This window comes from Oxyura jamaicensis, chromosome 12 (genome assembly GCF_011077185.1).
Source record: "Oxyura jamaicensis isolate SHBP4307 breed ruddy duck chromosome 12, BPBGC_Ojam_1.0, whole genome shotgun sequence".
Taxonomy (NCBI): domain Eukaryota; kingdom Metazoa; phylum Chordata; class Aves; order Anseriformes; family Anatidae; genus Oxyura; species Oxyura jamaicensis.
The window spans coordinates 1,071,124-1,098,446 of NC_048904.1; the positions used below are offsets into that span (position 1 = coordinate 1,071,124).

At 34.4% G+C, this 27,323-nt stretch overlaps 1 protein-coding gene across 1 annotated transcript in view; it reads right to left on the reverse strand.

Annotated features, from left to right (window-relative positions):
- Positions 1–1,971: 1,971 nt before the first annotated feature.
- Positions 1,972–27,323, reverse strand: part of CACNA2D3 (calcium voltage-gated channel auxiliary subunit alpha2delta 3) — a 437,646-nt gene continuing 412,294 nt past the window's right edge. The window contains exons 27-32 of the mRNA XM_035337879.1: positions 26,060–26,112; positions 24,396–24,451; positions 21,050–21,161; positions 4,198–4,310; positions 3,343–3,425; positions 1,972–2,470 (exon numbers count right to left, since the gene is read on the reverse strand). Coding sequence (XP_035193770.1) covers positions 2,378–2,470; positions 3,343–3,425; positions 4,198–4,310; positions 21,050–21,161; positions 24,396–24,451; positions 26,060–26,112 — 510 coding nt within the window. The 3' untranslated portion in view covers positions 1,972–2,377. The remainder of the gene's footprint in view (positions 2,471–3,342; positions 3,426–4,197; positions 4,311–21,049; positions 21,162–24,395; positions 24,452–26,059; positions 26,113–27,323) is intronic.

Sequence of the window (27,323 nt, forward strand, 5' to 3'; positions counted from 1 at the left end):
TGCTTTTACACTTATTTGGATTATTCTGTTTACACAGCAACTGCTTTTTTTTTTTTTTTTTTTTTTTAACACCAGTACATTATGCCTATATAAGTTTGTCTTAATACATGAGAATGAACTGTCAGTTCTTCTGAGCAATACTCATTTATACATGCATATTCTAATATCTTTAACAATATTAATTTACACTGTCATATTTTAATGTCTCTTGTTACTCCCTGGCTCCTTTCTAATTACAAAACAGTCTACCCTTTCCAAAATTAACAATGAATTGTTATTAGGTGCTTTCATCATGGTTCAGTAGAAGTCAATTTTCTCCTTTCATGTATTTCTTCTCTTTGTAAGAGCAATAATGATTTGTACATAGACAGAACAAGCATTTTCATGCAGAGCTTTTCTAAGCCTCTAATGAAAAGGTGTTGTTGTTTATTTTTCCACTTTCTACTAACAAACAAGGAAAAAAGACCTGGTTTATAAGCATTTCCCAATTAATTTGCACTGAGAAAAAACAAACATCGCATACAAAAGCATTATGAGGCTCTAATGTTGTGCATTCTGGAAAACCATAATGAAAATCAGAAACTAAAATACTTTATAAAAAAGGATTGGGATTGATTTTGGAGAGTACGGGGGACTGGTGCTCATAGAAAAACAAAGCAAAGAACTGCACAATATCTGTGTCTGTCCAAGTGCAGAAAATGCCTTGAATCCCCAACTACCTTAGTAAACAGAGCATGCCACTAGGACGACAGATTGACTGAATGTTAGCTGGAAAATTATTCCCTTGGTGAGTGACTGTGAGTCCAACAAGGAAGGACAGAGAGGTCTGGAGGAAAATACTCTTAACCAAAAAAAATGGTGAGAAAAAAAAAAAAAAAGATTTCAAAGATCTGTTTGGTTTTGGAACCAGAGAAAGAACCAGTGCATTTGAACCTATGTAAGGTGCATTTAAGTGAAAATTTTATTTTACTAGTTTTCCTCTTACAACCTGCATAGTCATGTTTAAGACAAAGCCCCATGAGCCATCAGCTTTAGCTCCCTATTCTCACATAGGATACATAGCAAATAGGTTTAGTTATTATCCAATGGTAGAAGTATTCTTGCTCCCAGATAGGAAAATGCAGTCTTCCAGCATTTTATTTTGTATCTAATGTATTATACTGTTAGAAGGTTATGGTAGAGCAAGGTTATTCTCTTGATAGTACTCTACTTCATATAAAAATACAAAGATAAACTGAGAGATTAAAACATGCTTGAAAAATAAAAATCCTCAACAAACATGCCCATAACAGGGACATTACTACTAACTGCAAGAGGGAATTCATTATACTAAGGGTAGGATAAATAGCCCTCTTTGTATAGAGCTTTAAAGGACTCCAAAAACTTATTTTCTTTATCTTATTTCCCTTACACAGAAGAATGTAAGGCCTAGAATTAAGAAATATTGGTCTTGATCTTTGCCCACTGAGGGTGAGCCTCAATGAATTCTCAGTGAAAACCATAATGAGTTCTGCTGATGCAGACGTGTTGTTAAGTCAAACTTTCTCTACTTACGAATTTCCTCAGGAGGAATTTGTCCTAGCTGACATGCTGTCTATAGGCCAGAACACTAACACAACAGTATCATCCTTTCATATAGCTTACTTTATGTATCTTCCCACAAATTGTAACAGATGAAAAGTATTTAAATTTGTCATCTGCAAGCAAATCAAACACTCTGATATAAAGCTTGTCCAAGTTAGGGAAAAGGCTTTAATCGGGCTTTGGCTCACTTTCTAAATGTGACTGAGATGTTTTATAGCTATTTCCAGAAAGCAAAACTTCACTATAAATCAACACATTACCTGCTCAGCTTCATATATGCACATATGTTTTGTTGACTTGTTAATAAAAGCTATTCTCCCTTATTATAAAAGCTAACTCATTTTCTTCTCTGAATCTTTTCAGAAATAGTCTAAGAGCATAAGAAAATATCTTTGACTTAGTTTATTTTCTTCCCATTACTAATTAATGGAACAAATACATTACTGGACTTAGAATGCACTCTGAAACTGTGATTTTAATATACTTTATTGAAAAAGTACACACTTTTAAATTATTTTCAATGGGACAAAGCAATGGTCACCTCTGTCTGTCTACCAAGTCCTTTTTTTTTTATGAATCATGACTACCATATGCCAAATTCACATCTGCATGACTAGCAAAGTAAAAAGATAAATCTTTTTTTTCAGCGTATCTTTAAGAATTTATATCACCAACAGTTTAAAATCATGAAATGCTGATGCTCTGACTATATTTCATGTCCTCTGTGTTGCACCATTTCCCAGTTCCCAGTTTATCCATGTATTAGCATGCCAACTGAACACATCAGTCAATGTCACCTTGAGAAAATTGTCAACAGCAGAGGAAGAAGAACAAAAGGAGGTTTAGCACTGAGGCCTGGGACACCACCACATTCTCTTGCATTTTCCTAAAGAGAAAAAAAAAAAAAAAAAAAAAAAAAAAGGAAAAAAAAATACAAGCCATTACACTAAATTGTGATATATGAGCATTTATCAAACTACAGAGGCAAAAGAAGATACTACCAACAAAATGAAACCCATGAAATAAATACACTTAGAAAGTAATACAGGTGTATATTTTCATTTGAGCACGTTTAGGTTATAGACTGAAACTGTGCAGGATCAACAAGAATTACATGATGACCTTCATGCCGTATTTTAGGTCTCATTCTACATTCCATTACAACACCAAAGGCACTAAATAGTTACTCTAGAGTAAAATTGGTGTCTATGAACATATGCTGTACAAATGACTGTAATCATGTCCAGGTCTCTATCTTCTTGCTGCTAGACAAATGAGTATTGTGGAGAACACAGGCTAATAAATATGTGCAGTGACCCCTCCCAAGCAATATTATGCGTAAATGTAATGACTATACCACGACAGTTGATATAGTGAAGTTAGTCACCGAAAAAAACATTAACAGCACGAAGTTCCCAACCATCTCTAATGAGGAATCATGCCGTCAAGTGCCTGAGGCGGAATGAACTCTCAAATATTCCTAGCTGCCAGTCTGTGCTCTGCCAGTCTGTGCTTACATCCTACCACTTTCTATTATATGATATAAAACAGTCTACAAAAGCAGCAAGTCAAGACAATATCTATAGGAGTACTATTATTTTTTTTTCTGCACTTACAATGTCACTCACTTCCCTTAGTAACGTGTTCTAGTGTTCTGAATATTTCCTGATGTTTTATCTTAGAAGACACCTCTCCTATTTGTTTTTTCAAAGAAATAAAACATCTACCAGAGGCCAAAAGAAAGAAGCAAAAACTTACTTCAGGGTGAAATCCATGACAAGATTCTGGCCGTCTTCTTATCTTCTGAGATTTTAAACGTTCGCATTTAAGAGATTCGTTATGTACAATGTAGTTAAGGAGAAATCTTCTGAGCACTGCATTTAAATGCCCTGAGTTCATCTGAGTGTTTTGAAATGTATATAGTTCAATTCTTTTAGCTCCCTCCTTTTCCCTCTCAAATATCCAAGGAGAAATGTGTGGTCAACGTAAGAAAAATAAGGTAATTCTAAGTGCCTCAGTGATCCATTGCTTAGACAGTATCATTTGCACTTACACTGTTCACCTATCTTTCAATAATATAACTGCAATAAAAGCACACTATGTTTGATAAATTCCATCTTAAGAAACAAAGCAAATCCGGAAATATATGGAACAGCACAGAATAAAAAGAATGGCAACTAAAAATACAAGTGATATATTTACTTTACTAAATTTTCATACTTATGGAAAGCAGCATTCTGAAACATTTTCAATGCTCCAGTACAACTGTAAAATATATTTTTTTAAAAAGTCTATACTGTTAGGAGTTTCATAAGTTCTAATACCAACAGCTCAGAAGGAACTTACATCCTTATTGCCTAACATGGAAGATGTTCAGCTATCTAAAAAAGCAGACTGTGACCTTACAATACTTAAAGATGTTAGTGTATTTCTTAATTTGCATTGATTATCCTAAATATCTAAAAATGTGAATTACAGCCCCAGCACTTTATAATGGCGAATGATGCATTCTTTGAGATTCTTAAGTCATGTAATGCAAGTTTTATTTAAGAAGAAATTTTTCAATACTTGCATCTTGAATCTCTTCTTCCCAACTTGGCAATAAAAGGATATACCTTATTTCTATAGGAGCCATGGTAATCGGCGGGACAGAATCACAGAAGCATTCGTTGTCTACTACCACCATAAAAAGATTGCTGCTTGGGATTTGCTGGATGACAAAAGACCTACATATAAAAAAGAAAGCAATTAATGGCAATATTCTGTATTTCTTAGCAACAAGTTTTGTTAAAGTATTTTGAACTTCTCAACAACACCCGTATTACCGTCACAAACATCATCAACTTTATAATTTATATATAATCATACTTAATCTCTACACCTTGTAGAAGTAGAGGGCCTTGGGCAATGCTTTCCTCAGGTCATAGAATATGGCTGCACATTTTGAGATGTTCATGATGCTTAGCAGATGTGTAGCAGAACGGATAGGCTTATACTGCTGATATGCTAATGCCTGTCACCCTGAACTGGGACACAAGTGAATTACCAAGGAGTTTATCATTTTTTTTTCTTCCTTTAATACTGAATCTTTGCTACATAATGAATACTTAGCTATCTATTTATGCTCTGGAATTTTTAAGTACACATGAAACCAATCTGCATAAATAAGTAAATCTTCTGTAGCCAGATGGCAATAACTCCTGGTCCCTTCTTTAGCCTCTACAATCACATTAGGGGTTTATTCACTCTGGACCTTGCATGTAGCTACTTGAACTATTGAGAAAGATCTCAGCTTTCATCTGGCCTCTTGAGAGTCATTTTATTACTGAGACAACAAATCAGAGATTAAACCTCAAAATCTTCCTAAGTGGGGAGATTTATTTTAGAATGATGACGACTATATGGTACAAATACGGTGATAACTCAGCACCACATTAAAATTAAGACAAAGTATGCAATTCAAAAGGTGTGAGTGAAATAAAGGCATTGCTTGTGAGAAGGAAAGCATCCAGGGGAGACCAGGGAAGGAACCTGTGGGCACAACTCAATGATCCACATATTTTCAATAAGCTGAATTCTTAAGCATGTACCAAAGAGAAAGGGTGGAGGAAGAGCCAAGTAGGCACTGTTTAAACCTTTCTTTGAAATTCAGGACATGATACAAAGAAAGGCTTTAAGACTTAGAGCCATTTCTTTATAAATATATATATATCAATCTTATGTCAGAATTTCTATATCATATTTACAGAATATCTGCAATACTGAGTATTGTTGAAATCAGTTCCAGGAATTATGTGTTTTTCAGTGTGGTACGCTAGTAAATGCACAGAACCTTAAGTGAGGGTTTGAGAACCAAGATGATGTGGAGAGAAACATATTTTTCCTCAGACATCTTTATTTAAAATACATATTGTCTTACTAAAATAACTCCCTGCATTTTCCAAAAATCACAGAAGACAAAATAGTGGAAGGGGTGGGGAATATTTGAACCCAGCTTCAGAAAAAAATAATTGGAAAACCTACTATAAAAATGTTGCCAACTGAAAGATTAAACACTTTTTGATATTTTTTAAACTTACTAAACCTCCATTAAAGTTACACTTAGAGTGATCTGCAATATGTTAGTTTTATGTTTATACATGAAATATACATTTAAGGTACAATGTAAGAAGCTGAACTTTATAAATGTACCTACCAAACAGCTGGAGCATGTAGCAAGACTGACATCATTGTAATGGAGCATCTGTGGCTTTGTGGATTTGTGTGTGGGAGAAATGGGGCCAATAAAAGGAAAGGAGGGAAAATATTTAACAGACAGTAACACCAAAACTGTACTGCATGAATCTCACAAAACAGTTGTGAATAAATCAAACCCCAAAGGACAGGAGAAAAAAAAAAAAAAAAAAAAAGGCAATTTCATTTCATTTGGATTTTGAGCATTCAGAAACTTATATTTATTGAATCTTTAAAACTAAAGAAAAGTACCTAAAAGACAAATAACATTGTCACAATTAGCCGTTTACTAAATGATTCATTCTTCTTTGAGGAATGGGGAATAACCACTCTTCCATTGTACCTAATGTATGTCTGGCTCAAAGTGCTTTTGTAATAACCCCTTTTTGTGCCCCCCAAGGGAAGCCTGTGAGAAACCATGTACCATGCAGCCAGCGTTAAAGGTGGCATTTCACAAAAGGTGGACACATTTCACATTTTATTTCTTCTTTCAGCCACCTCTGTAGCATGGCATAAGGACTGTACAATATAGGCTACTCCTTCCCCAAAGAAGAAAGGGGGGAAAAATAATAATAATAAAAAAAAATAACCCAGAAGAAAGTTTGCACTATGGAATTTGATGTTGAGTAGATGATTACATGGATTCTCCGACAAAATGGTTAAAAGCTATGAAGGTTAGTAGGAATGAAGTTCTACAGAAAATTTTGCTAGACATGGTAATTTGGGTTACTCTATATATGCCTGCATTTATGGAAATTATCAATTAAAGAAGCTGCAATGAGCAATATATTGAGTCAAAAAAAAAAAAAAAAAAAAAACTTTGTATTTTTGGAACTACATGATAGACATCTACAATTTACACTGGTTCCATTTACTAAACACTGAATATTGTTATAAATATGAATATTGTTATAAATTGTTATAAATGTAATAAATGTATAGTCTGTTTATCTATTACAAATGTTTGTAAGGTGCCTAGCCTTATGGTAACTGCCAAGGAATATGTGACTGTCAGATAAACAGCCATAAAAATATGAAACTTCTGGCTTGCTGCAGCAGTTATATTCCATAGGGCAAATCCATCTTAACTTGCAAAATGGAACAACTATTGACCATATTAGAAGTAAATTCAAAAGAGAGCATTAACTTCCACAAGTAGTAAATTAATGTTTTCTCTTTTACAATTATTGAATGTGATCTTGAACTGAAGTTGTGAATCCAAATGCATGTCCTCACCAGTCATTGACTTGTGTGTTCACAGGCAAAGGATTAAGGTATCATCAAGTGAAGACAGAGTACTGATGGCAAAGGTTATGTTGAGCAAATAATTAGAAAAAAAAAAAAAAAAAAAAGTCCAATTTAGCTTTCTTTTCTATTAATAGAATGTGCACAAACAATTTATACTTCTTTCAGCTGCTGCAATTTAAGATTATTTCAAGGTATTCTTACCCTCACTAGGTCATCAGCAAAAACGTTTCTGCCAGTCATTAACCTCTGCAGTTGCTCTGTGACTATTCAGATAATTCACCTGGCACTGCTTCCATGCCCAAGCTGGGGAAAGCCCACAGTCATCCCAGCAGTGGGTCTTCTTTTTGAGTTCAACATTTAGTTTCCATGGTGACATGCACATGCATCTTTGAAGCTAATTTTGTGTGAATGTACATGCCAGTAAGTCTCAGGAACTGAACAGGGAACAAAAGGTGCATAAACACAGTCAGAACAAAATATTTTAAATACTGAAATATTCCACCAAAATGTTTCATTGTGTACACCAAGATTTAGCTGCGAGGGAGAAGAGTTTCTAGCAAAGCAGCTTGCATGACTGCAGTGGGAAATAAAGTTGCTGACAAACTAATGAAAATTGCCTTGCCTTTTAAGTAAGCTCCTCTGTGAGTCTCTAAAGTTTATATTACAATAAGCATTTCTGAACACCTGCTGGCTGAGGCTGTCCTTTGTGTCACTGGCAATATGGAAGCGAACTATCAGTGAGAAAGTAAAGATTTCTATCAAGCTTTGTTGCTGGTTTAAAAAAACATAAGAAATGTTTAATGCCTATGTTTACTATTGATGGAGAATGTTTGGTTTAAAAGCTCTTTTTAAGTTAAGCAATGTAAATCTTTTGTTTTGAACCTTTTTCCTTTACAACAGTATCGTCATCGTTTGATAGTCATAGCATAGAAAAAGCCTTGCATATGTCTCCATATATAAAATGTAATAAGCAGTTGTGGTTCCTGTTATGTTGAAGTCACACTGAGTCATTAAGAACCTTGCTAATTATTTCTGCTCCATCTTTCATCCACTGAGGAACTGGCTTGGTTTATTTAAAGTGCTGGTCCAGAGGTTCAAAATAGGCCTGAACACAAACTGCTTCTTCACTTTGCTGTCAAAGGGAAGGTGAGGAAGGAAGAAATTTAATACTTGAAAGGGGTAGAAAGAAAATCTAGTCATGCCAAACTGTTTTGTTAACCAAGAAAAACTAAGAGCAGAGAAGAAAGATTTTGAGTCAGAGCATTTGATAACACTTTTCTCATGTTGCACACCCCTTATCTGTCCCTTTCTAACTTATTTCTGTATCAGACCATATAAAAACATCTGCACAAATATCATTCAAAATGATTTGGAAAAAAATCAGCTTCATGCTTTACCTGGAAATAGTAATGGTTTTGTATGCAACTATTTATTAAATCTGTTCCTTCAGAATCATTTTTCCGTTGTGGAATAAAACACAGAAAATTTGGAATTCAGGTCTCACTGCATTCATAATTATATTTTCTAAAGTCATGCTTATGCGGGCATGATAATAAAGCATGCTTTTAAGAAGTGAGTTCTTATTGCATTCTCTAAGGCTTCAACACTATATGTGCCTGGTGGCTGAATGACTCTTCCCACAGGGAACCAGTTATTTCTAATTTCTTTAGATAGCCTAGAATTTTGAAGCTTTAATAGAAGGACTGTAATACACATCTTGGAGGGCAGTCAAAATGGCTACCCTTGCTCATGTAACTTAGGTGCCTACTAATTCTGCAGACACAGACTATTCAAAGATAATTCAGACCAGGAGCTTGTCTTTGGTGATCTGAGTAATCCTCTGCCTGTCTTCCTTTCTCTTAAATGGCAGAATAGTGACCCTGTAGGGAAAAGCATCCAAACTCAGTGAAATTTGATGCCTAGAGCTAAATGCAGACCACAACACCTGTTCTAAAAAATCTATCAAACTACATTAAAACCTGTTATTGTTTTTTGTTTGTTTGTTTTTTAAACTTGAGTCTCTTCATCTTGTTTGTATATATTAAAGTTTTCATATAACATAAACATTACATAAAATGTATTGTTCCTTCCACAGACTACGATGGTTCATAGAATCATCAATGTTGGAAAAGACCTCCAAGACTGTCTGGACCAGCCATCCCCTTACTACCAATATCACCCACCAAATCATCGTCCCTAAGCACCATGTCCAACTTTTCCTTGAACACCCCCAGGGACGATGACTCCACCTCCCTGGGCAACCCGTTCCAATGCCTGACTGCTCTTTCTGAGAAGAAATGTCTCCTAATTTCTAACCTGAATCTCCCCTGGCACAACTTGGGGCCATTCCCTCTAGTCCTATGCGAGAAGAGTCTGACCTCCAGCTCCCCACACCTTCCTTTCAGGTAGTTGTAGAGAGCAGTCTTATTCATCTAAGCTAACATAATGTTTAAGTTGTTTACTTTCTAGTATTTGACTATAACATCTGCTATTAAAGGAAATCGATATCACTGTTAAACAGATTAGCCTCTGTATTTCCACACAGAAGAACTAATCCATTTCTTTGTCTACTGGCATTCATTTTTGGACAGAATGCAAACTAAACACAGACCTGAGGTTTCCCTATTAATAAGCAGCCATTTACATAGCCCCAGACACACCTAATCTTAAGAATATGTTGAGTGCAGCATATTTTATATGGGACTGATAGTGAGCCAGACAGCTTGTAGAGAGGACATAGTCATATTATACTATTCAGACTGGGCATCCCAAATGCCATCACTTATTGGTCACCTGCACTGAACTATTTTCTTTTTCCTGGTTCACAACCACTAGCTGTTGGCCAGTGACACTGCTACAAGACATATTTCAATGACAAAGAGTGACAGTAAACCTCTAAGTAGCATTCATCAGTATCTGGCTTTCAGATCCATTTCCCCCTTCTTCAGACAGCAAAGGTTGCAAAGTGTTTTGAGGGGACAAAATGAATAACAAGTAATGTGGAACTCTGAAGATACAGGACAAGGTTATGCTTGAGGAACTAAAAATTTAGAGAAAATATCTTTCCCTTATCCTGCAGAATGGAAGATATTTCTTTGAGGTTGGAGATGATTTGAGTATGGCACCAATATTAAGAGCAATTCAATTTATTTAAAGACAAAGTGCTTTAAAGTGCTGTGTGTTTCTAGTTAAAACTTAATTCTTGCTTTATCACGGAAACACTGCACTGTTGTGCTTTGCTTTAAACCATGTATCTTCAGGACTAAGAATTACTATGATCTATATGACATATTTTACAGCTACTTTTTTTTATTTTTTTATTTTTTTTTTAATTTTACAAAAATAAGCTGCTATTATTTCCATGGTCGTGATGACAGATGCTAGCTATGCAGTCAAGTACATGGTTGCAATAAACACACAGTTCAGGCAGGATTTTAATTCTATAAACATTTAAATAGCTGTTTAGATTCATATTTGATTTCATGATCATAAGATTTAACACCCTGATTCAAGGAAAAAAGATCCATTATATGTATATATATATATATATATATATATATATATATATATATTTTTTAGGAGGTAATAAAAAAGAGACCTTTTAGCTAGCAGTTGTTTTGCCCACGAAGAAGAATCCTACAAAACATGGCTATGGTATTCAACTCAGTCTCCACTGGAAGCTCTGATGCCTGAACATCTATGTAAATTTGGCCACTTCCCTCCAGGCCTTTCATTGTATTTTTTTGAGTGCAAACATGAATTATAGAAGTTTGACTATTTTGGATTAAGATTAGTTTTTACTTTGGGATTACATTTCATATCTGTCAAATTTGATCTTTCCTATTTTTTAGAGGAAGAAAAAACATACCACCACCAGGGTATAGTAAACGGAAAATGTTGTGCACTCTGCACTCAAATATCTGTTCCTAACATAACTGTTGGTTGCAAATGTTCAACCCTAATGGTCTGGAACAAACTTTAACTATTCAACTGAAGTGCAGATATCTGCTGTACTTTACCCAACTCCTATCATGTGCTTTCCAGGCTGCTGGCTACATTTCTAACCCACATTTCTCTCACTTATCGCATTTTTAAATGAATGAATGAAATGTCAATGTATCACAATCCTAAATTGGGCTACTTGTTTTCTGTTTGTTTGTTTGGTTGGTTGGTTGGTTTTTTGGTTGGTTTGTTTGTTTGTTTGTTTTCTTCCAAATAAATGATGGTAGAAAATGGAGTATCTTTAAAGCAATTTGTAAAAATAATATATATTCCAATAATAACATTTCTTAGTGAAGTTAAACTATATGAAAAAGCAGCTCATATAAAAAAAACATATGAAAAAACAGCTCATATTCTCTCATATAAAAAGACACAGATAAGCTCTCACTCTCAGGCCTGTAACATGACCCCTCAGGCCTGTACCATGACCCCATGCAAGTAATACATTGCTACCACATATGGCCTCACTGACTAGCACAATTTGGTGTCAGTATAAATGTACCTACTTAAAACAAAGTTTAGATTCAAGGACTTAAAAGAACAATATCATCCTCACTGTCCCTGTGCCTGCCGAAGTTCTGGAACCTTGGAAAGCTGTTGCATGGTTGGGAACTGCTTTGTTTGATACAGTAAACCCCAGAAGTGCCCTCTGTCTCTCATTATCAATCAGAGAATGCTTTCTCATAAATCTACAGCTCAGATAATAATACCTTACCAAACACAGCTTAGAAACTTTACAGACATACAAAAGTTTGGGGTATATAGAATTTGAAATAAAAAAGTACTTTGTGTACTGAGGATTTCTAGTCCAGATGCCCACCCTTATGAGGATGTAAGATTATGGAGAATTTTGGATCACTAGAGTTAAAGTGGAATGCAAAACTTGTCCAAAGAAATCAAGCTCAGCAATCCCACAAATGCTAAATGTTAGTCAAGGCTGATGTTCCTGAACAAATTTGAGCACTCTTTTGAGACTGTGGCATAACTGGGTCTCCCTAGTCAGTGAGTACCCAATTCTATGATAAACTGCTTACAACAAAAAACAGAAGGGATACAGTAATGGGCATAAAACCATGTGTCAGAGGGATCTTAAAACTCAGGCGTTGCTTTTTGACATTGGTCACAGGTTAGCAGAAGACAGAGAGATGCAGTTCTATAAAAGTCAATGTGTGTTTTTAGCATTTGAGCCCTACTCAGGTAGCTGGGGTTTGTAACAAGAGAAATCTCAGATGTTTTTAAAAAAATTTAGATTATGTCTTAGCTAAATTCTAAATATAATTTAAATATTAAGAAGCTAGTTGATTTCCTCTGATTTAGGAAGGCTCACAGATATCACATGACATTGTAAAAGTCAGTTCTGAATTGCATGAGGGCTAACTACTATTTAGGTCTACTCTACAAAGCTGATCTAACTCTAGCAAAGAAGCAATTTGTATAGTTCGTCAACAAGCCACCTGCCTAAACAGCCTAACAGTTATTGTGTCAGTATTGTTATATTATACAGTGAGCCCGATTACAGTATAAAGATTAGAAAGCCACAAATACATAAGTAGTGCTTATTTGATTTATTTTAGTTTTAGGTTGACAAATCTCTATCAGGTTTTTTAACATTTATAATCAGTATAACTATGATAACAAAGCTATGTGATACCAACTGCATTGCATTTTTTTGAACTTGTTCCTAAGTCTATTTTTCAAAGAATAAACACATCAATGTAAAGATTTCTGGAACTGTTTTTAGACAGAGACTCTTTGTTGAGCTACTAGGAGAACAGGAATTCTAGGAATATAGACTATTATGACATCAATGATAATTAAATACTATTTATTCACAGGTATTTAAATATTTGTTCATTGATCATTTCTACTTGTATATAAACAGGAGTAAGAAATTCTGATGCTATTTTGAGTAAGATTACATCCATAGGAAAACTACAATGTCAATCAATACAGACTATCCCTACATCAGCACCTAGGGTGGCACAATCAGAGAATCACAGGTTAGGGATTGGTAGGAGCCTTGAGAGATCATCTAGTCAGCCCCCCAGGAACAAGTAAGAACAGATCTATCCAAAAAAAAGGCAATACCAAAAAAAAAAAAAAAAAAAAACTGTAATAAAATATAGAACTAAAATGTTCATTGTATGTGTCCACAATGTGCTGTGCAAGGATGTTGTTAATTTCTGTAGATATAAACTTTACTAACGAATGAGAATACAACATCTGAAAGAATTAAGTACAATTCATGTCATCATCTCCACAGCTATTGAAAACACTGATATTATTTATGGAAATATAAATGTCCCCTGCATGGCATGCAAATATGAAGATTCATGTTGTTTTTCAAACTCAAAGGTTATTAAATATCTTTTAAACTCCAAAGTTCTTTATAAAGAGAAGTGTTAAATGTACAGATGCCTAAGTCATATTTGTGTTGTTTGTCATCAGTCAGGCTGTATTATATTGTTGATATATTATAAACTGAAATGAGTTTCTTACTATTAGCAATTCTTCACAAGTATGCCTGGCTTTAAAACTTCACTTCAGTGTCTTCCAATTTTAATATGTTTTCCTGTTCCAAACAATTTTTGATATGTATATTACTACTCAGCTGAATATATTATGATATTCATATAACAATTTAAATCTCTTGACATTAAAAAGCATCCTTTCACTGTGTCAGCTACTATCTATCATTTGGTTAATATTTATTATGGCTTGTTTAAAGTGTAAAATTATGTTAAGTTTTAAGCAGTGGTAATATTTACATTTTACAGCACTACTGAGCTTAACTATGAACACTGAATGAGTGGAGATCACCACCTTCCCACACTTAAATTTTCTGTGTAAACTTCTCAAGCAGTTCAGCTGTGGGCTATTTGGAAGATATAAGTGGGCAACTGGGGAGCTAAGAGGTGGAGCACAACTCATCCTACTTGTCAGAAAACAAAATAAAACAACCCTACAGTGAAACTAATGAATCATCATAGAATCATAGAACAGGTTGGGTTGAAAGGGACTTTAAAGATCATCTAGTTCCAACCCCTCTGCAATGGGCAGGGACACCATCCAATAGATCACGCTGCCAAGGGCCTCATCCAACCTGGCCTTGAACACCTTCAGGGACAGGGCATCCACAGCGTCTCTAGGCAACCTGTTCCTGTGCCTCACCACTCTCTGAGTGAAGAATATCCACCTAATATTTAATTAAAATCTCCCCATTCCCTCTTGTCATATTTGCCCAAGCAAAAAATTGCTATCTTTAAAAAAAAATAATAATAATAAATTGAAAAGCTACAGTGAGGTCCCCCCAGAGCCACCTTTTCTTTAGGCTGAACATTCCCAGCTTTCTCATTCTTTCTTCATAGGAGATGAAAACATCAATGGACTGAATTGCTAGGAAGCTGCCCAACACATCTCCAAGATTTTATAGTACTTACAGATGGACTACATTGTCAGTGCTATGAAGTTTCCTAACGAAAAAGTTGTACAGAACTGCAAGAAAAGACCAGTGTACATTTCCTCATCTTTCTCTACTTTCTGTGGAATCCCCATTTCATTCAGTATATATTCCTTACCATCAAAATGATGTTTGAAAAAAAGATTACTCTGGTTAATTATTATTATTATTTTTACATTAAATGTACTTTTTATCATTTGATCCATAGTGATTTTTTTTATTCTCTAGATTTTTCATGACCGCTACAATGCCAAACAAATGGAGAGACAGAGTCTGAATTAGCAAATAAAGATGTGCATGGCTTTGTCACCTAGACAAGCAAACTCCAAGGTTTTAATTCCTTTCGGAAAACTTTGATATAAACAGAAATTGAGAATAATAATGAAAAGCTATCTCTAATGCTAGGTGCTATTCAGTGTATATGGCTATAACACTGAATTCAACTAACACATTAAAAAAGGGTCCAAAACAAAGAAGAAATATTTAAAAACTTTGTCTTAAAAAAAAAAAAAAAAAAAAAAAAAAGTGTTGACAACTGTCCAAAGGATTATTAAACTCATGATTGTCAGGCACAGACCTTCCTGATAACATGGATATCATGTCCTATTATTTCATAAACCTATTTTCTGAAATGAAAATAGTAATTTACAGTGTTTCCTGAACTGGTCATTCAAAATATACATTATCAAGGGTAAAGATAAAATTACCCATAAGGTGACTTTAAATTGCACCTGCATGATAAACAGTATAATCACTGTTGCTTTTGGAATAAAGAGGAAATTTGTCAGCATACTATTGGAGATGTGTTGGTAACATGATATAGGATTTTACACTAAGTTTAAAAATCTTTAGTAAACAAGTCCACTAGACCAGATTGCATAATTTGATACTGTATTAATTTTTTTTTAAGAGAAGAGCAGAAACTGATCATTGGGGGTCTCCTGGAGTTTGGGGGCTCTGGTTACTACAAGGTTCTTCCAATACTAATGTTACTAATGTTGTTCCAAACACTTTCTAACATTGATAAATATTCTGAAAGTCTGGAACATCCTGATTTCAAAACAGAGGCGCAAGATGACTCCATAGACAAAATTTTGATTCTTGAGACTTCAGGAGTTAACTACTGAAGTATGTGGAATGCTGTTTCCCTTTAAGATGCTACTTGACTTCAGTGAACATATAAGTAAAGCGCTCTGAGATTAAAATCTGCCCACCAACGTCAAGATCACCAGTGTGACTATAGCATACCTTTGGCTCAGCATGGGCATAGGTCAAAACCATTTATTTGAATGGTATCACATGTGCACTTGACATGGTTGCTGAAAAAACAGCCATATAAAACACACAGTCTAAAAATAAAGTACGGTGAAATATAGGGAACATTTGCTTCAGCTTCAGGGTCATATAAGACAGACATGGTAAAATGAATACAACCTAAAATGTCTTCTAGAAGACTGATAATAATTTACTGCCCAAACTACTCCAGGAAATCTACAGGGATATTCTGATGCATGTATATAGAGCTCCGAATGAGAAGAAATTGGCCCTTGATGCTTTGCTTGTTTTATATGGCAAGCTGATCTGTTTAGAAATAAACTAACTACATCTGAAAAGGCAAATGATTATTTATTTCATGGGAAATTGAACTGCATATTTATTTACACATTTTAAACATGATCAAGTACAGCAGTCTGGCAAGCTTCTACTGAACAACAAATGCAGAAACATTTTAGCAAATGATTGCATAGCTCAAGATTAATTGTTTTTTAAAAACCATTACCATTTTAATGTCTACAGATTGCACTATTCCAGGCACTAATATACTCATGCCCTGAACAATTGGAATCTAATTTGCATTGTTATTTATCTGTTACTGCTAAATAAGTGCAATCAGTGGACAAGTCTTAAATTTGCCATTAGAAATCTACACAAAGTGTTCAGCGTCATCATGAACTATAATTCCACCATCATTTATCTCTTCTTATTGACAATGAACAGAACACAATGCTCAGCCTCTAAAGAAAGCAAGAGAAGTAATGTTTTATTGATGATCTTCCCTGTCAGATAATTGTCTGCTTACTAACAATGCAATGGGCCAAATATAAAGAACATGGGACAATGTTTAATCAACTGAGCAATTCCTATTAATTGAACAATTAATTTTCATGAAGTATTCAACATAGTAAAGGAAATACTTTTCATCTTGCAGAATTAAGACAAGTGCAAGAGTCTTTCCCTGAGTTAGGATGATTGTAGCTACATATTTCCTTGCTTGCCTAGTGAGCATATACCTTTCTGGTATTTACTCTTTGTGTTTTAAGTCTGTGCACAAAGAATCAACTAGGAAAAAAATTACTTCTTCAAGTTTATGGTATTCACCTTGTGCAACCACAATTACTGCAACTGAAATAGAAGGGGGCTTTGGTTTTGGGGTCAATGGATATATGGCCAGATTCTTGAATTGCACTGAAGTCCAGTATATTATCACACATGAAGAGAGGTTAAAAGGGCAGATTTTTAAACATCTGACTTTGCAACTGCTGCCTGATTTCTATATCCATAGTTTCTAGAGTTACACATGCAAATTTGGCAACCACGCACTCAATTTAACTTTGAAATTCTAATACATACTTAATATTTAAGTCCATCGAGTATTTTGATGAGTAAATTGCTGTGTTTACAGATGATCTATACCCCCACTCATAGCTGCCTGAGTTAATGATAAAATTAATGGTATTTATAAAAATGAATGAAACTGAACAAAAATATCAGAATTTTCATGTGAATATTAGATTTGTAATGAGAAAAAATGTTTTGTTTGTTTGTTTGTTTGTTTTCCTTCCTGTTTGTTCTAAAAATGGATGAATAGATATACTAAAAATATCTGGCATCTTTCACTGGTCAGAAATCATAACATCCATTATCAATTCTAATTTAAAACAACACAAAATTTTTAGTGGTTTTTAAATATCATCAGCTAAACTCTGCAACACTGAGAGTAGCAAAAGGCAAAAACTGGTCATGTAACCAGTGAGAGCCGCTGGAGAATGTTGGTTGACATACTTGCATTAAAAATTGGCGAACATATTGGGGCAATACCTCACAACACTGCAAAAGCATTGAGATGCTTATTTAGCCAAAGAGTTCAAATCTAATGCCTAATCAAAACCACAGCTCTGAACAGCAGAACATCTTTAAAACCTACACCAAGTGTCTTTGGCATTAGCATCTTTCTGACTCAACAAAGAGTGCCAGTCAACACTGATAAAAAAGAATTTCTCCTTGGCAATTAACTGTTCCCAGTACTGAAGCTGCCATGGAACATTTAACAGTCTATCATCCGAGTTTTCTGATATGCTTCTGTATTTCCCCCCGCCCCCCCCCCCCCCTTTTTTTTTTTTTTTTTCTTCCTTTCCTATAAAAGGGAATAGCTTACTGGAAAACATGAAAGCATTTCAGATTTTTAAAGAATCCTAGTTTTTTTGTTGACAGTGCTTAGAAAATGTGGCTTGACTTGTTTTTGATTGCTGTTTAAATAACAGATTAATTTAATAATAGTTGGGATATTGAATAACAAAAAATTACAGGGTTGGACAGCCAAACCCTGACCCTAATGACATTCTTACTTTAATTCTTATTTTCTTTTAGGCTCCTGCTTTCTTAATAAAACCTATATTTTCGAAAATCAGTTTTAAACATTGTAAATTATCTCAAAGTAGTATTTATTTTCTGCTAGTAAGAGATAAGTTTACATATACAGAGTATATTTTATATGTCTGTATATATTTAGTGCCTGACCTAAGTCCACTTCAGTTTATAGGTTCTCTTCCATTGCCTGAATAAGTTTTCAGAGATGGCTTGCAAAGGTGAGCCAGCTATTTATGAAGTAATTAACATGTAGTCCTTTTTACTGAGTGTGATTTATTTTTAAGGATATTTTAAGTCTAAGCACCCATCATGAAATGTTAGGATTGGAAACATTTATATGAACAAGGTTTAGTTTTCATAACTACAGTTGGTAACTATTCCCCTTCAATTAAGCACTGTGAAGTGTAGAGTATTCCTACAAGACCAGTAACAGCACATCCAGTACTGAATCAGACTGAGCCTTTGACTCTTACCATGTGACCTTGTTGACTACGACTGTTATTTTGTTAGCAATAACATAGTATTTGTACTCCAAAATGTCTTATCTAAGTAACATTATATGGTTTCAATTAACAGCAGTCATCATTTTCACTTCTACTATGCAACTGCTTTTATACTCCTTACAAGGGCTCTACTGTGCCTGACACCGTAGGAAAGAAAGACAGTGACTTGAACAAGTAACTTGTGACACAAACTTCCTGGCAGCAGAGTATCTGCACAACTTTTGGTTGCAAACCTGTTCACAGAATACTGATTTTTCTAGAGTGTCCTTGAAACAAAATGGTAAGCCTGCAATATTAGAGTGCATGCATATTCAGCTAAATATTTACATACCTCTTCTTCTATTTGCAATCAAGATTTGCAAGTATACATCATAAACAGATTAATCTATAACACAATCCAAAGAGGGCACATAAAATAATTTCACTGTCTCAATGGGATCTGAATTGAGCCCCCAGAATGCAATAGACGATGTGCAGAACACAGCATCAGTTTAAGACTCTGCATATAAAGCTGAACCCTAATTTTGAGTCATTGAGATCATCATTCTTAAATTACAAGTATTAAGCAATACACTTGCTTGTAAAAATATTTATTGATACTGAGGCCACAAAACAGAAAACTGGGTCAGAAGCTGTAGATCTACAAAGGACTTTTGGGTCAAATTCCTTAGCTGTTCTGCAGGAAAGTGTCCGGGGTTACAACAAAAATATTTGGAATCTAATGCAGTCTGCAATCTTAGATCCAATTTGTAGATTGTTAATGACAATGGGTAAACACTTTAATGAAGAACTTTCCCATGAGAATCTAACAGTTATTCTGGATTACTTCTTTAGGTTTTGTCATTGCTTGTGGAGAAAAATAATGGGTGCCTTAAGATCAGGTTGTAACTTACAGGGTTTTCTTTTTTTTTTTTTTTCTTTTTTTTTTCTTTTTTTTTCTTTTTTTTTCCACTGTGGAACACAAAATGTTTTCTATGAAAAAGATCTTAGTGCATTATTTTTGAAATACTATAATTTTCACTAAACGCAGTTTCCAACTCAGCACTGTCCAAGCATTTCAGAATTGTGTTATTTTTGAAAGTTATTTCCTTTGACCTGAAGTTACCTAAGAAGACAGACTGAAATCTGCATTCCTTTGAGAAAACCTGATCTTGTCAAATTAATCTTCTTTTCATGGAGACATGACTGTTTGCAATATTTAATCATGAAAGATATGATAATTTGTTACACAACTTCTCAGTAATCCCCCATTAAATGATCACAAAGCTGCTTGAACTCTATAAAGCTGGCACAAGCATCCATAGCAGAGTAATATACATTGTATTTGGTATGTCAAGTGGAAAAGTCATAGCTTGATTTTGTTGAGTTTGTCCTTTTTCAGTTAGTGGTATCTATTGTTGCACTTAAAGGGTTTCCTCGGATCAATTTACAAAGCACTTGTGCTTCTATCTCACAAGCCCATATAAGAAGAATTATTCACATGAGACATTAATAATTTCCTTTTAATTAGAAGTTGTTCAGCAGCAAATTAAAAGTGACTATTAGCACTTAAAATATGTCTCCGATCTACTTACTCTTATTTCCTGTTCTAAAACAAGATATTGAAGAGAAAATTTAGGAGCAAATCCAGAAGCATTCCTATTAACTTCAAAGAGAAGAAGTTTTCACCTTTGTTTGCTAATTGCATGTTGATTTAGTCTGGAAGGGGAAAGTTGTAACAATTTTTGATTTATAAATTCTTCTGAACATTTATATTAATAGACAAATTATTACTGTAAATATCTCTTCTTTTAACCCTCTGAGGAGTGAATTTACAGTAGCACTGGCAGAACTGACAAGGTTACAGCACTGACACATGAGATTTGTTGCTACTAACTTAGCTTCCCTGCAATGAAAGTTTGCAGGATAGGTTTAATCCTCTCCCACTCTTTCAGCCTAACAGTTCTAAGCAGGCAATATGTTTGGCATGCGAGCAAAACAACCAGATCTCACCGTACCACAGGGGAACTTGTAACCTATCCAGGGTTTCCTTCCTGTGTAGGAGAGCTAACAGTACAACATTCTCTGTATCTAAACCTTTGCAGAACTTGCCCTTGGAATGCTGCTTGTTTCCAGGAGAAGACTTCACTATTCTTTGAAATTAGCAAAAGTCTCTACTGGTTTTACATTTTTAAAAGAAAACAGCGGGCACTGCTTTAATTTAAGAGTATCAAACTTCTAAATGACCCCTAGAATAAGAGAAATGACACCCTGACAGAGGTCATTATTTAAGATAAAGAATAACATGTACATTCTTTAACATAACCTTGGATAATTCAGTTTTACTGCTGTGTCACAAACAGTTGTATAAAAAAAAATTGAAAGAGCTTACTTGAAACAGTCATCGCAAGCAATATTCCCTGTGGTCTCCTTTATAGTGCGTTCAGAAACAAAAGCTGGATATTCAGTATCACAGGGCTCTAGGGTTTGCTTCAGTCTCTGTGCTATAGGCATACAAAATATATATATATATCTTGATGTTAACATGGGAAGAACAGCACACAAAATTCTGAACAAGATGAGATGCTGTATTACAGAGCTCACAGAGAACAGAAATGTTACTCAGCTTCTGCCACCCTGTGAGATTTCCTAGGCAGTGCATAACACTATTTTTTCAATTAAAAGAGAGAAAAAAAAAAAAAAAAAAAAAAAAAGTTTATCCATAGAATGTAATTTAGTAACACATAACTGTTAAAGTAGTTATTCATATTTTAGCCTTTGCCAGCCTTTTTTTTTTTTTTTCATATTTATGCACAAGTTTTTTATTATTTCCCTGTGGACTTGGGGACTTGGGATGGACTTACTGTTGTTTTTATTTCAGTGATGCTATGAATCACTAACTCTTTAACTATGGGTGTTTACAAGTATTTGATAACTAAATTTTAGTAGATATTAATGGAGCCAAAATACTTTTTTTGGATTACTACTTGGGAATCTTTAGAGACTTTCAGCAGTTAAAATAACTCTGTGGGTAGGGGACAGAAGCTTACCTTACCCAGAACTAATGCTTGTAATCTGCTTCCTAAAATAGTAATAATAAAGGCTCCATAATGCTTTTCATCCAAAGCCCTTTTGCCGAAACAGTGCAAGGGAGAAGGAAGTGACACTATTTATGCCTTAAAGCTTGGGAAATCAATGTACAAGGAAACAGTGTGACTGGCTCAAGGTCAAACTACAGGACAGCAGCAGAGCTGGGAACTGAAGGCAGCTCTTCTGACTCTCACGCTGATGTATCTGTTGGGCAATCTCTCTCTCTCATTCCCTTTCTTTTTCCTCTCCAACCCTTTAGTCTTCCTTAACACACTTGCATATCAGCACAAATGTTAAGGCTATCTTAAACTAATTGCTAAGTGAGAAAACAAGACCAAGTATGACAAAAATAGATTACACTAAACAGGCTCTGGGACTCCACAGATCTTCCATTCGAGACAATCTGTTTGAGAGCCAGTGGTGTATCTGTAACACAGTGACAGGGGAATGACCAAAACCACATCTGCAATCAAGCACTAGGATGCACATTTCTGAACTGTTATTTTTGTGTATAATTAAAATAAACATTCCCCCACATAATACCTCAAGAAAAGTACTAAAGCTGGTCAGAAAAGTTTTGTTATTTCTGATGTTTCCATTATGGAAGTAACTTTAACAAGCTAGTATTTTTGTAAAAATTATCTGACTAGTTCTACTGTACCTTCTCCCTTTCTCTTCTTTTCTCTTTCTGTATTGCTAATGACCAAAATTTACCTCATCTGTAATTTTGGGTCTACTCTCACTTGTAGCAACATAAAATTCAGGAGTGCTTTTCCTACTGGAGTTTGATAAATTTGCAGCTGTGTGGGGATGCTCTTGAATTTTCATGTGTAGTGCTCTAAACAGACATGTATTTTTATGAGGCAAAGAGGGATGCTGCCCTTAAAGGATGTTTTCCCTAGCATACAATGCAACTGCCATTGGATATTCATGTCAGGATATATCACAGCATATATGTACAGTACACTTGTAAAAAACATTGAAAAAAGTTACCCATTTCCTACTCAGGCTACTTTTTAACTGTTATACAAGCACCAAGCTCTAAGACTGGCATAACTGCCATTCTTCTTCAGATGTAAGGGACAGTTCTGCCTTTTCTGGGGCTAGCACAGCAAACTTTAGCGTCTTTCACAGACATAAGTGTCAGACATTTTTTCATCACCTTTAGGGACATCATTGGAAAGTTACTGATGGTTTTTAGAAGACTCATGTAGAAACTACTGATTATGAAGCAGCCCAAAAAGCAAATGGTGCCTATCTGGTTCTCATAGAGGTGTTTGTATATGTGCATCCAATCTACAACAGACTGTTCATGTACCAGAAGAAATGGCTTCAGCTTTGCAATGCAGTATGGAGTTTCCATCAGCATGGGAAACACTACACTAAGTCGATGCATGTAAATTTCCAGAAGGCTCTTATCAAATCTTCACCTCCAGCAGACACCCATCTCAGCCTCCCTTTCCCCCTACACAGCATTTAAAACATATTAGGCAGAAGCTGACGAGTGCTCTGCCACTTACTGCCATACTGTCCAGTTGCTCTTAGGACAGTTTATATATATAGTGTATATTTATATATAATATCTATATATTTTTATTATTCTAATTTTCTAGAAGAGTTCCAACATCTTATTACTATAGAGGACACCAGAATATTCCAGGGCATCAAGGTGTTCCATTTTCCCCACAGTCTAACTTCTTCTAACTTTTTTCAGGATCTTATTCTGGCATAAAGACAGCCTAGTATCCAGTCAGTGTAAATAAGAATTAAAATCTAAATTAACAATTTTATCTCCTGCCTTGTTGAGGAATATAGAAATCTGCAAATACGAAGCTGAAGAATTCACTTTAAATCATTATACCAGTCAAGGGCATGCTGCACAATTGGCTTATGAAGTAGCCAATTGAATGGTATTGTTGCAAATTAGCACCTTACTTTTGAGCAACACTTCCAAAATGTCATAAAAAGTCTGCTAAAATATAAGAGGCAGCTGAAATTCAAAACTTCCATTCCTTAGGATAAGATTTATTATTTATGGCTAAAATATCATTATCATTTCAGATGAGGCCTCAACATTTAAAAATATTGTTTGGAGTAAACTGAATTTTTATAAATCTAGATTTTTTTTTTGTTTAAAATGTCTATTTTGATTAGGAAGATTAAAAATACATATTTTAACCTCTTGTTTAAAAATAAAAGTGTAAAAAGTCACTATCTTAAGTTTTAAAACCTATCTCCTTATGAAATTATACTGAAATGACCATGTTCCTTTGGAATTTATTTGAAATTGTATTTTCCAGCACAAGAACTTCATACATGTCATAATAGCCCCAGGAAAAAATAAATAGTATAATCAGAAAAAGGCAAGTGTAATTGCTTTATTCATAAAGATTGCTTTGGAACGAAGGGAAACACTGTAGAAAAAAAATCATTATTTACTATTTTAACTTTTCTATTATAGTAGTGTACTGTATTTCTAGAGCACACACAAGCACTCTGGTTATTCAAATACCTTAGTTATCTTATATTTTGGAAAACATTAAAAAAAAGAAAAGGATGAAATGAGAGAGAAACCAATTTTAACAGAAGTCTGTTATTTATTCTAAAAAATTATTGACATCTAAATTATATATATATATTACACTTACCTTTTGCTGTTAGATCAGAGTGCCACCAACTGCATAGATTAAACTCCACAAGGAACCTACAGAAATTATTAGATTGTTCAAATTATCCCACAGAATATTTTCAAAACACTAAATTGCCTGTAGTTTGATACCATTAATCCTATTCTAAATAAAAGTTAATTTAGAACTGGAATTCATGTGGCTAGTGTATGTCTGGGGTAATCAACTTCTGCTATTCTTGTGTTTTCACTGTGTTGTACTTTACCACTGAGAATTCATTCTGAAATTCATCAATAAATCACAGATTAACCTACTACTTAGCAGCATTCTTATTCTTATCTGGTCTCCATTAAAATTCTCAGTGCACAGCAGCATACAGCATTTTTACTGTTGAACATTACTGAAAGCTGTTCTTTAGCATGCAGTGGTATTTTGACTGTCATAAGTTTATAACTGTCCTGGCTACCATACAGGAGTACACATAAAATAATTCCTAGCATTACATTGGGATTTAAAATAATAAATAATAAAATAATAAAACTCTTTTTATTTCTAGGACTGGCAAAGAGTGATTAACCATTGTCTTTCCAGCTTTAACTAGATGTGTAGAGAATGCATTTTCCCCACTAAAAATACTGCAATTTACTCTGAAGCATGGACTGAAACATACCAGTCTGTCAGTTAGTGTGAGTGTAAAGAATGTAAAACCAACATCCAGTTTATCATAAGTACATGAAACAACAGTATCTGTAATCACAGGGTTTCTTAACATTTTTGAAGCTGTTATGGCTTGCATCAGTCTGATTTTAACATGATTTCTTTTCCTGATATTTACTTTGAAAGCTGCATGTAAGATCAATCTCTGTATTCTGGCCAGTTAATTCTCCTTAACTCTTATCACAAATTCTGAAGAAAGATCATTTAATTTGCAATTAAAACAAAATGACTACAAGAAAAAAAAATAAATCTATTTCAATGTAGATAAAATTCACTTCAATCTGCAACTCTGCTCTCTGGTAAATACAATAATAAAATGAACAGATTAATAACAAAATGCATTAAGGCTTCTTTCTCATATGATATTTCTCTGTGATTTCTCAGTCAAACTCTCTTAAAGGCAAGGCTCATTATGTATTAACTTAAATTGCTAGAAAAATTAGACAAGATTTTTTTAAAAAAATCAATATAATCTACAGAGTACACCTTATCTGGCATATGCTGTGAAGGGTCTATCTTACAGAAATTCATTAAATGACAAACACCACAATGAATCACTCTAACAGTTTGCTATATTGACAACAGACCACACAAGCAACATTACAAACAGCCACGCATTTATGTTAAAATTAACAGCAACCACAATAACAAATTTAGTTTGTGAATCTCAATCTGCCAGACTTACTAAGCAAAGACATACAGATATAAGTGAAGACCATGAATAACATAATAAAAGTGCAACTGTACATTCATATAGCTAGAGTTTCTTCAGATTTTAACAATGCTAAATTGGACTGCCAAACATCAAGAACTATTAAATACTATTAAACTAAATTAAAAATAATACAAGAAAAACAGCACAATAGATGTAAAAGGCAAGAAGTACAAATGTTCATTAAGTATTCAAAAGTATAAATACTCATTAATTTGTATAAATATTTCTGAAGTTCTTGATAAAATTTACTTACAAGGCAAGCTCAGTCATAATCCATTTTACTGCAGCAAAGAAGGCATTATAAGGCTGAGGAGAAGCAACTCATTTAATAAAAAGGCAAAATATGCAGTATTTATATCTTAACTGAATTACTCACATAAAAGCAATATTATGGATATTCAAATGCATGGATAGCATGAGAAAAAGAATAACTCTTTATGAAAGAAAATATTAAAATGAATATTAAAATATATAGTAATGAAATTTCCTTTTAATGTGGTTGGCCAGACGGATTATCAGATGGAAGAGGAAAGTTTTGCAAGTGATTGTTAAATATTTAACCTCTAGAGGTTCCTATTTCCCAGGCTATTGCTGGAGGAACAGCTCTGGTAGATAATAAGGGCTTTACTCAGACTGTAGTTCAGACTTGCCTCTCTTTAATGTAAATGTCCATTCATTATCTCAGTCTAATTAGACTGGGAAAAGCTTCTGAAGTTCGAAATTGCCTAAATAAAGTCATCTGTGTCATACTGAAAGCCCCCTTGTAAGCAGTGTAAGTAATTTTTAAGATTCTTTCTCCCCCCTCTATTTTTCTGGATTGTAACAAAGATTTCTGGATTGTAACAAAGATTGGGAAGATTAATTATTTATGAAAGAATCTCAGGGAGCAAAGTCAGTTTTCAGACATCAGGAAAGGAGAACCTCGTCTTCTCAAACATTTGTGTTAGGGTCTCTCAGCTGCATAAAAATTGGCAGTTTCATTTTTCAGATTCCATACCAGCAGAGCATTTTAGTACATGCAAGCAGTCATACTGACTTTAACAGAACTCCTCAGATGTCTAAAATCATGTTTTACTTGGCTGAATGAGCACCTTATAGAAGCAGTGCCCTTTGGCAGGGCAGTAAACTGCCAGTGACAGTTTTCAGAAGGCACAGAAGCTGTACAGAGCTGTTACACCCAAAGCCAATGAACATCATTCACTGGCATGAAAAGTTGAAAGAGCAAACTAGCAGAATGCAGAAAGCTTGAGACTATCAAGGGTTTCACCTATTATGGTGAATGTAGGTTTCACCTACTAAGGTCTTAAAGGAAAAGATGAAAAAGCTACAAGCCTTGCCTAGAGATGTAGAGGAAAAAAGAAAAAATCAGCTCTGTGGGATATCTTATTTATTTTTGTTCCAGATCAGAAAACTTGAAATTTCCCACACAATAATTTAAAAATTTTGTTGCATACTTTCCTTTTGATAATGCCAAGTGATAGAGTGGAAAACAATATTTATTATTTATAAATATGATA